The sequence below is a fragment of the Nipponia nippon genome, unplaced genomic scaffold (assembly GCF_047370975.1).
Source record: "Nipponia nippon isolate SJK-2023a ecotype South Korea unplaced genomic scaffold, ASM4737097v1 scaffold_3, whole genome shotgun sequence".
Classification (NCBI taxonomy): domain Eukaryota; kingdom Metazoa; phylum Chordata; class Aves; order Pelecaniformes; family Threskiornithidae; genus Nipponia; species Nipponia nippon.
Genome location: NW_028262347.1, coordinates 82,783,259 through 82,793,676, shown reverse-complemented (window position 1 = coordinate 82,793,676; position 10,418 = coordinate 82,783,259). Strand labels below are relative to the sequence as shown.

The 10,418-nt window shown below is 47.0% G+C and overlaps 1 protein-coding gene across 8 annotated transcripts in view; it reads left to right on the top strand.

Annotated features, from left to right (window-relative positions):
• LOC104021777 (potassium voltage-gated channel subfamily A member 1) overlaps window positions 1-10,418 on the top strand; it is a 32,404-nt gene continuing 21,986 nt past the window's right edge. For 7 of the 8 annotated variants that reach the window (XM_087767047.1, XM_087767051.1, XM_087767050.1 and 4 more), the window contains exon 1: window positions 758-4,231. In XM_087767047.1, coding sequence (XP_087623173.1) covers window positions 758-2,725 — 1,968 coding nt within the window. In that variant the 3' untranslated portion in view covers window positions 2,726-4,231. Of the gene's footprint in view, window positions 58-757; window positions 4,232-10,418 lie in introns of those variants that run through there. The other variant, XR_015706749.1, reaches the window with a different exon arrangement.

Below are 10,418 nucleotides of genomic sequence, written 5' to 3'. Positions count from 1 at the left end.
GGGACACCAAGAGGCGCCAGGAATCCCCAGGGCCTTCGGTGATGATTTTCATTATAGGTGAGTGGGGGTTTACAGCCAGAGCCCTCCCTGCGCGCAATCCTTTTAGCGAGTAATCCACGCGTGGGGGCCGCACAGTAATCCCCTGCTGCGGCGGCAGGCGGCGGGGGCGGGGGTTGCGCGGCGGCCGGCGGGCTGGGGAGCGGGCGGGGCCCCTGCCCCCCTGCCCGGGCACAGGTGCTCCCGCGGCCCCGCCACCCCCCGTGCCCGGCTTCCCCGTGTCCCGGAGCGGCCCCCGCCGCGAAGCCCTCCGCCCCCCCCGCTCCCGGCGCGGCGGTCCGGCGGCACCTGTGGGCATCGGCAGCGGCCGCCCCGCCGGGTGCCGTCGCGCTCCCGAGGGGTGAGATGCGCTGCCCGGAGCGTGTCCCTGCCCCGGGGCGGGGGGGATGCGGCATCCCCCTGCCCGGGGGAGGCCGCCGCTGCCTGCAGGGGGGCGCGGAGGAGAAGGGATCCTTTTTGACGTCAAGTGACCATAATATAATGATCGCTCGTTCATATCCGGGTCCCCCGGCGGCTCCCCTGGGCCGCGCTCGGCCGTGCGCCGCCGCGCAGTGAGGCGGAGGTGGGCAGGGCAGGGCAGGGCAGGGCAAGGCGGCCGCCCGCCCGGAGGTGGCCGGCGGCGGCGGCGGCAGCGGCGGGGGGGCGGCGAGCGCAGCATGCCCGCCGCCTCACACACGCCTGCCTCCTACCGCCGCTTCCCATGGAGATCGCGCTGGTGACTCTGGAGAACGGCGGCGCCACGGCCATCGCGGGCGGCGAGGATGCCGCGGCCGGCGGCAGCAGCGGCGGCGGCGGCGGCGGCACCGCCCGGGCCCGGCGGAGGGGCGACTTGCTCCACATCGCCGGCTCCGCCGCCGCCGCGCCGCGGCTGAGCGAGGGCAAGGAGGGCGCCCCGCCGCCTCCGCCGCCGCCTCCGCCGCCGCCTCTGCCGCCGCCGGTGGACGAGGAGCGGGAGCGGCCTCCGCCGGTCCCCCGGGGAGGCGGCGGGAGGCGCCGCAGCGGCAGCGCGGGCAGCCCCAACGGCCAGGCGGCGGCGCGCGGAGCCCCCCCGCCGCCCCAATCGCCGCCCCAACCGCCGCCCCGCGCCCGGCGCTCCGGTGCGGCGGTGGAGATGGGTCCCCCGGAGGAAGGGGGGCACCGCCGGGGCATGGCCATGGCAGCGGCGGGCGAGGAGGAGGAGGAGGCCGCGGCGGCGAACCGGGGGGTCATGCACCACCAGCGGGTGCTGATCAACATCTCGGGGCTGCGCTTCGAGACCCAGTTGGGCACCCTCAACCAGTTCCCCGACACGCTGCTGGGAGACCCGGATAAGCGCATGCGCTACTTCGACCCGCTCCGCAACGAGTACTTCTTCGACCGGAACCGGCCCAGCTTCGATGGGATCCTCTACTTCTACCAGTCTGGGGGCAAGCTCCGCCGGCCCGTCAACGTCTCCATTGATGTCTTCGCTGATGAGATCCGCTTCTACCAGCTGGGTGAGGAGGCCATGGAGCGCTTCCGGGAGGATGAGGGCTTCATCAAAGAGGAGGAGAAGCCCCTGCCACGCAATGAGTTCCAGCGCCAGGTCTGGCTCATCTTTGAGTACCCCGAGAGCTCTGGCTCGGCCCGGGCCATTGCCATCGTCTCCGTGCTGGTCATCCTTATCTCCATCATCACCTTCTGCCTGGAGACCCTGCCGGAATTCAGGGACGAGAGGGAGATGCCTGTGCCCCTGCCCCCACAAAGTGGAGGTTTGAATGGCACGACTGGGGACTCCCCACCCATGCAGCCACCCAGTAGCCTCTCTGACCCCTTCTTCATCATCGAGACCACCTGCGTGATCTGGTTCACCTTTGAGCTCCTCGTCCGCTTCTTTGCCTGCCCCAGCAAGCCCGAGTTCTCCCGCAACATCATGAACATCATCGACATTGTGGCCATCATCCCGTACTTCATCACCCTGGGCACCGAGCTGGCCCATGAGCAGCAGCAGCCCGGGGCTGGCAGTAGCAATGGGGGTGGGGGCCAGCAGCAAGCCATGTCCCTGGCCATCCTCAGAGTTATTCGCCTGGTCAGAGTCTTCAGGATCTTCAAGCTCTCCAGGCACTCCAAGGGTCTGCAGATCTTGGGACAGACTTTGAAAGCCAGCATGAGGGAGCTGGGCCTCCTCATCTTCTTCCTTTTTATTGGGGTGATCCTCTTCTCCAGTGCTGTCTACTTTGCTGAGGCCGATGACCCGGAGTCTCATTTCTCCAGCATCCCTGATGCTTTCTGGTGGGCAGTGGTAACCATGACCACTGTGGGCTATGGGGATATGCGACCTGTCACCGTGGGGGGCAAGATTGTGGGTTCCTTGTGTGCCATCGCAGGTGTGCTCACCATTGCCCTCCCTGTCCCTGTCATTGTGTCCAACTTCAATTACTTCTACCACCGAGAGACTGATCATGAAGAGCAAGCTATTCTCAAAGATGAACACAGTAGTGCTCAGGGCAGCACAGCGGGGGGAGAGGCAAAGAGAAGATCCAGTAGAAACTCTCTGAACAAATCTGTTGTGCACTTGGAAAACAGTGAGGGGTTCAATAATGGCACCAGCTCCTTAGAGAAAACCAATATCAAAGCGAAAAGTAACGTAGATCTCAGAAAATCCCTCTATGCTCTCTGTCTGGACACCAATAGGGAAACAGACCTGTAAGGAGAGGAGAGAGTTAGAGTTCAGAGATGCCGAAGGATTTGCTGGTGTCAGAAACTTGCTACTATGATTATTCTTTCGGTACCAATTAGTTTTTTAAATCAGGCTATATTTTATAAATTGATCACTGTCTTGAGTAGTCCTTCAGGAATACATGTTTTTATGTTCTTTTTCCATGACACAAAGGGTCACCTATTTTTAAAGTAGACTAAGAATAAGCTACGCTCCATGATGCGGGAGCTGGTAAATTATGACAGTGCAAAATCTAATTTCTAGAAACTTATTTTAGCAAATGGTGGTTGGTTTTAAATGGGTCATTTGTAACCAATTCAGTTTCTCCAAGTTTAGTATTAAAGAGTTGGGGGATGTGTGTGTGGAAAATGAATGGATTGGGGGGGGGGCAGGAGGTTGAGGTTTTTTGTACTGTAGTTTCAAACTGAAATTATTCCAATATATTTTATATCTGTATAACTGTATTTATGGTTGAAAGGGGATTTCTTATTCCTGTGAAATACGACATTGTTAAAGCACTAGGAACATTAGCAGATCAGCACTTTCAGAGTTTTCCACTTGTGATCAGTACAGATCTGGTTATCTAGTATGTGAAGTGAATTTGGTGCTTTTAACCCTATAGCAGAAAACTTCTGTCATTGATATGTGCGTTTCTTGTGAGCCTTAAATTATTAAATATTGTAGATATACTTCTTTATAAATAATTTTATTAATTATCTTACTGGTTCAGAATTTCTAAATAATTCAGTCCTGTGCTTACTGTCCCCACTCAAAAAAATGTATGTATGTGCAGCTTTTTTTTTTTTTTTTTTGTAGTTTTACAGTTTTATACCTTTGTTATATTTTTGAGACAGAAAGAAAAAAATTGTCTGCTGTTACTGGTTTTGATCCAAGTGCACAACAGATCAAAAACATGAGGGAGTGGATAGATAGAAGAAGAAAGGAAAGTATGAGTGCAATATCTGCAAAACTATTTTCATTGTACACTCCAGATTACTTTGGCATGTGTATCAGTCACCTTTATGTATCCATACCATTTGTGTACACAGTTCACTGTTTTTAATTGTCATAGACTGGAAACAGATGGCACTTAAAGAGTCTAACATGGCATGCCGTGCTACTTAAATAACCATTGCGTGGCTTATATCTTGGACTCAGATGGAAAGCATCACCTTTCATCAAAACACATCCTTGTTTTATTTCCAAACAAAACCTTCTCAGTGCTGTGGATTTTACAGTTAAGATGTTGTTGAAAGACGAATGACACATTATCTTCATCGTGATAACACAGCACTGTACAGCTTACTAGTGAAGACTTACACAAGGTTGCTTCTTTACTTTAAATCAAAGAGCTGTGTTACCATTTTTCTTGCAAAGGACATCTCTGTTTTCCCCTCAAACTTCTGTTGAATTGCTGAAGGATGTTTCATGCCTTTACCACATACAGTGGCACAGCAAGACTAGCAGAAAGAGAAGTCTTGATTGTCAGCGCTCAAGGTTTGTTTCTAACAAATTTTCTAATACAAATAAGTACTAAATCAGGATTATAATTTGTGCAAGTACCTCAGATATATGTACTGTGATAAATTCAAATCAGCTTAGCAAAACAGTGCTTTGACATTCTTTCATCCAGACACAAATTCTGCTTATCCCTCCCTTACCATGCTGTTTAATGATAATGGCCAAATGCATGATGGTTTTCCTTTCCTCTTCAGTAAAACAGGCATGGCAAGTGCCAAGCAAGTAGTATTTTTCATGTTTGGTATAAAGAACTGTCACACAGGGCATAGCCTAAAATCCAGGGGTGAGGGGGAAGGAGGTTGAATCTGATTGTGTTAGGTTAACGGTTGGACTTAATGATCTTAAGGGTCTTTTCCAACCTTAACGATTCTATGATTCTATGATAGTAGAGAGCAAGATCTTTCACATTAATTTTAGGTGTTGGTTTCTTGGTTGGTTTGCTTGTTTATTTAGATGGGGAATGATGATGTAGTATGCTGAGAAACTCTGCAACAAAACTGGCAGACAACGTGCCCAGTCCAGCTGCACTCCAGACACAGGCAGATCTCCTGTTTGCTTTAGTGAGAGTTTTTGCATGCAGGTAAAGTGCAGAATTAGCCCTTTGGTGAGACTGAATCTAAAATGAAACAGAATTGGTATAATTGCCTGTTGCATGTGCTGAGATCTAGATCGTTGATGGACTTACAGTGAAGCTTTTTGCTGAGGCAAATAGTTTGACTTACTTTCAGTGATTAAATCCATGTCACTCACCTGAATAAGTACCAAACAATGCAGTGGGTCTTTCAGGATCAAATTTTGGTTGTGTCTTCCTCTAATTACTACCTCCACCTTCCTGACCACTTTTTTCTTCCATAGTTTGCTCTTCCAATTGCACATTGTGCTGAATTAGACTGTCAGCTCCTCAGAGCAGGGGCAACGTGTATATGCAGTCCTTTGTTTAACAGTGGAACCCTGCTTATGGCCAGGGCTTCGGGATATTAATGTCCTGGATTACATAGCAGTAATTCTTGCAATTAGTGGAGTAACACCGGTGTAAAAATGATGTAGGTGAAAGCAGATCCGGGCTATGGGGAGTGGGTTGAGCTGATCTTGAAAGCCCATTGCTGATGGGAAGGGAAGGCCTTGTCTTCTTCCTTTTCAGTCTTCTTGCTCCCATTGTTGTTGCTTACCCCAGACTGGTTCTGTCCTTGTGCAAGTACATGTGCAAGTGCTGCCTTCTCTTCCACGAGCTGCTTGAGCTCACTAATCTGGCAGAAAATCCAATGCAGCAACAAAAAGTAGATCTTTTTCTGTCAAATTAGTGAGTTGGAAAGCGAGTGCCAAAGCCAGTCAAGGAAGGGAAGGGGAAGGTCAGTGGTGCGGGGAAGTGAGGAAGCAGGGAGGAGTGAAATCCTCACCCTTCCGTGGCAGTGAACTGTTAGGTTATCACAACTGCTTGTTGAACTTTGCTTAATGTTGGCAGAGATACCAGAGGACTTGGTCTTGCAAAGTGCTAGGGGCCTTTAACTTCCCAGTGGAGCCAGTCTGCAAAATTCAGCTCTGCATTCCAGCATATGTGCCCTGCTATAACTGAGAGTAGAATATGTCCCAGTCAAGATCAAGCTCTATGAGAGCAAAATACCCTGATTGCTGCACAGGGTTCTGTGCAAGCTTGTCAAATCATTCCTTGACCTTCAGTTTGAACATGCTGTGTTTTTCCATAATAAAAAAAAAGAGCTTTCCAATAAAAAGAAAACCAATTATTCTCAAAATATTGTTGAAAATATTTGTTTGGCTTGGCTTTCTAAACAGTTGTCAGGCACAGTTCAGGCAAACTCGGCTTTGACACCTTCTTTACAAGGATGCATAATTTCTATTGGCTTATAAGGCAGTAAAGGATTTGCTTTCTAATGAGAGAGGTTGCTGCCAGACACTGAGTAATACGACCAGAAACATGATTAGATCACAATTCAGCAAAGCACTTAGCATGGGCTCAGCTTTAAGCACATGCTTAAGTAAAGGACTGTTCAGCAGGTATTTTAGATATTTTAGATACACTGATCTTTGAGATTGTTGCTTAAAGATGAGCTACCTCAGAGCCATCAGTTCCCATTGGACTTTGGTGCAAATATTTAGGTACGTGGTACAGTTTGTGAGCTTGAAAACACGTGGTGCTGCAGGACACTGTAATCAGAACACCAGATTCTTACTACTGAAAGAGTGCCTATTCCTGCAGCCACTACTCATCAGAGTAGTTTTCTTGACATAATCAGTTGGAAAGTGAGTACCAGGATTGTCTGCATGAAGAATTGCAACTTTGGCCAGGATGAGAGTGTAATTGCACTTTCCAGCAGTGAGAACCTGCTTTTGCTGTAATTGATTTTGATGTCAAGAAGCTTCATTGAGTTCAGTAGGCAGCGTGTATCTGTGCCTGGGATACAAACACTGCAGGAGCCTCGTAACATGCCGATGCAAATTCCTGCCGCAAAAGAATACGAGAGTAAGAGAGAGCCAAATCACTCTCAGAAAGCTCCTGTAAATGTGAAACAGGAAGAGAGTTTAGGCTACGTATGCCAATTCTAGGCTCATTACAAGAAGGAAATCCGTCCAAAACATTATTGATTTTATGTTAGCTGACCTGGAATGAAAAGCAAGCTGAATAAAACCTCTTTGAAATATCAAAAGCCACAAGATATCAGAGCTTAATGAATAGAAAATCATTGCAAACATTAAAAAAAACCCCGAAACCAACACTTTTTTGTAAACTCTTTTGACTAGGAGCTACATCACGGAAGATTTCTCACTCCCCACATGCCTATATGCCATAGTTATTAATGGCTTGTCATTTTGTGTGGGACAGTATGTACTGAAATGCATTCCTCTTCCATTCTTCCATTGTGGGGATGCTGAAGTGAATATTCTTTTGGGTCACCAGTAACATAAGTTTAGTTTGCTTAGCCTGGCCCCAAGGGGAGTCTACGTTCCCATTTTACTTTTCCATCATTCTAAAAAATGATAAAACAGTAACTAGCAGTTACATAACACCATTCATCTCCTAGCGCTTTATGAACAATAGTACAATGATCTTCTATATACAAACATGGTAAACAAAAGGCTGTGGAAGGGAAGACCGAGCCTTTCAAAGGGGGAGAGGGCTAGCAGAGGTACAAAAATGAGTGGGCTTGGCTGGACTGGGACATCTAAAATGTGAGATCTTGGGGAGGGAGAGAAGGGAGGAGAGAGATTCACCCTGTGGTCTCCTTTCTGGTCTCTTGCATGGCTCTTGGTGGCTCTGCAGGCAAGGGCTGTATGCCAGCATCTGTGCACTGTGACCCATCTGGTGGGGTCACTGAACACAGAGAGAGAGTTAATGCTGCTTTGAGCAGCACGAACAAATCCCTCTTTTGTGTGCTCTTTTTATTTGGATTCTGTAAGGAGAAAATGACACTTCTGCTGGCTGTTCCCTGGCCTCTTGTGCTGCAAACACCACTCTTCTGGTGGTGGTGGTGATGGAGGCTCTTGATTCACAGCACACTGAGCACTGCTCTGAAGTAGCTTCCCTTCTCCATGCACTGCCGTTCACCTCTAATTAGGTAATAAAGCAAATATCAGTGCACTTTCAGTCTCACGGAAGATATATATGTGCACAAAAAGCCTTACTCTTCTGAAACATATCAGTGAAGCTAGTTCTGAGGTAAAACAGGGAGACTATTTAGTGGCACACAACAATGCTACTTAGCCGTAGTGAGGAATGTAGCTACCTAGCTGAGATCCGTTCAGGTCATTTGGCAAGATGTCATGACCAGTAGTGACATTTGACAAGGGTCTGCAGGCAGATTGCTGCCACGCTTAGGGTATAATGAAAGGAGGACTTTAAAGACCTAATCAAGACTTTGGCCTTGCTACTTGGCCAGTGATGGGATAGGTATGTTGTATGGCAGTCAGTGTGTTGGAGAGACCTTGCTAATAATGAGGTTATTCCTGTTCAGGACAGAGGGGCAGCAAGAAAATGGTGACCTAAAGCTTTAACAGCATCTGCCTGCCTTTGGTGCAGCTTTAGCCTGTCATTGTGTGACCATCGGTTTCACTAACCTCCCTCTGTAAGCTAACTTAGCTACAAACATTTAAAAAATGAAATAGAAAAGGTCTTTATAATAATACAGCCTATAAACAATCAAAATCATTGTTCCAAAATCATTCTGACAAGGCTTATGTAATAGTCAGCACCACAAAATATTTTTTAGAACATGCCGTTTAATGTATTTGTAGCTTTTGTAAGTTTTTTTTTTTTGCCACTTTCTTGCTGTTTGCATTAGCTTCTCCCCAGTTCTCCTTGTCAGCTTGTTAAATTTTTGTTGCTCTTGCCTTAATTTTGGACCTAAGGGTGCCAATACTCTTCAGTGAATCTCGGTCATGCTGTTTGATGTCACAGTGTCAACTCATAGTATGAATAAACACAGTAACTCTCCAGTAATACTCCAGTAACTGTGGATCTATTGGACAGAACAAGCCCCATATTTGTATGATGAAACATTGTGAAAAATGTGGGTATGGTATTAAAATCATATGAAAGAAGCAGCTTTATGTTAATTGGAATAGGAAAAAAGTAAACCTCATAACAATATGACTAAAGAATTAATTGGAATTAGAAGTTGCAAAGATAAATATCAACTTGTTTAAAGAAAAACAGCAGCATTCATACACAAGTAGTGTATATATGGTAGTGCTTTCTTGCTTCTGTAATCTAGTAATGTAGTGTCCTTATTTGATATTTTTTGATTCCCGGGTATTTGTACTGTATTTTTACCAGGGCTGAAAAAGATGAAACCAGAGACAGATCCAGAGCTGTTGTGAACCAGTGCCTTGAAGATGGCTTGTTTACCTGGAAGCATTTTTTTTTCTTCTTTTCTCAGTAATACCAATTGATGCAATAAAAGCTCTTTTCTCTCTTCATAAGTACTGCAAGTAAGCATGTTTGTATAGTTAGCATAGCTTTGTTGAAATCATCTAAAGATGAAAACTAGTAACTACAGCTCCAGAGTCACTGCAGTATCAGCACTGACTAACTTTGTTTTGTTCCCCACTCTTGTAAATGCGTAGAATCATAGAATCATAGAATGGCTTGGGCTGGAAGGGACCTTAAAGATCGTCTAACTCCAACCCCCCTGCCATGGGCAGGGACACTACCCACTAGACCAGGTTGCTCAGGGCCCCGTCCAACCTGGCCTTGAACACTGCCAGGGATGGGGCATCCACAACCTCTCTGGGCAACCTGTTCCAGTGCTTCACCGCTCTCTGAGTAAAGAATTTTTTCCTAACATCTAACCTAAATCTCCCCTCTTTCAGTTTGAAACCCTTCCCCCTTGTCCTATCACTATCTGCCCTTACAAAGATTCTCTCCCCCTCTTTTATATAAGCCCCCTTTAAGTATTGGAAGGCCACTATAAGGTCTCTGCACTTGTACCAGCTTGTGTGCCACTTTCCTTTGAACTTACAGCTCAGCTGCCCTCTGTAAGGTAATCACATATTTTTGCCAAAGTGATGAATCTGACTCGGCAAAGATTTTGCCATTCTGCGCTCTAAAATCCCACTCCGGGGCAGAATGAACAGGTAGTCCAACTTAGTACTAGCTTTGTATCACTAGCTTTGTGGCTTTCTTTAAGTACTTTGTGCTATGGCCAGATACCTGAATTTTGTTCTCATTGATGCCTGGGTGGATCCAAAACTGCTGTTAAAATGCAGTGGCTCTGACTGCAATCTTGTTTCCATTGTTCTGAAAGAGATGCAACATCCTTTGTTTTCAGTGAATTCCTCCTTATTTGAGTTGGTGTGACATGAAAATGAGGTTACCCTTTCCAATGGAACAATGTTACTTTGAATTTTCAGTGGATTGACCTGATTTCCAGAAATCACCTGATCTAATAGTAAAATTAATAACCTTCCTAGCTGGCAACAAAGTGTTTCCATTACAGCATGGGCTTCCCAGCACACATAGTCTATATGGTTACTGCAGAATTAATAATTTTCCAGATAGAATTTAGAATTTACCAAAAGTAATCTGCAAATTCTCTTCTGTGTTATTAATTCACTCATGTTCACTGTCATCAGGAGGATGTTTCCAAAGAAATCAGTGCAGGTTGTAACACTTGTCTGACATGCAGAAGACAAAAAAAGAAAGATATAT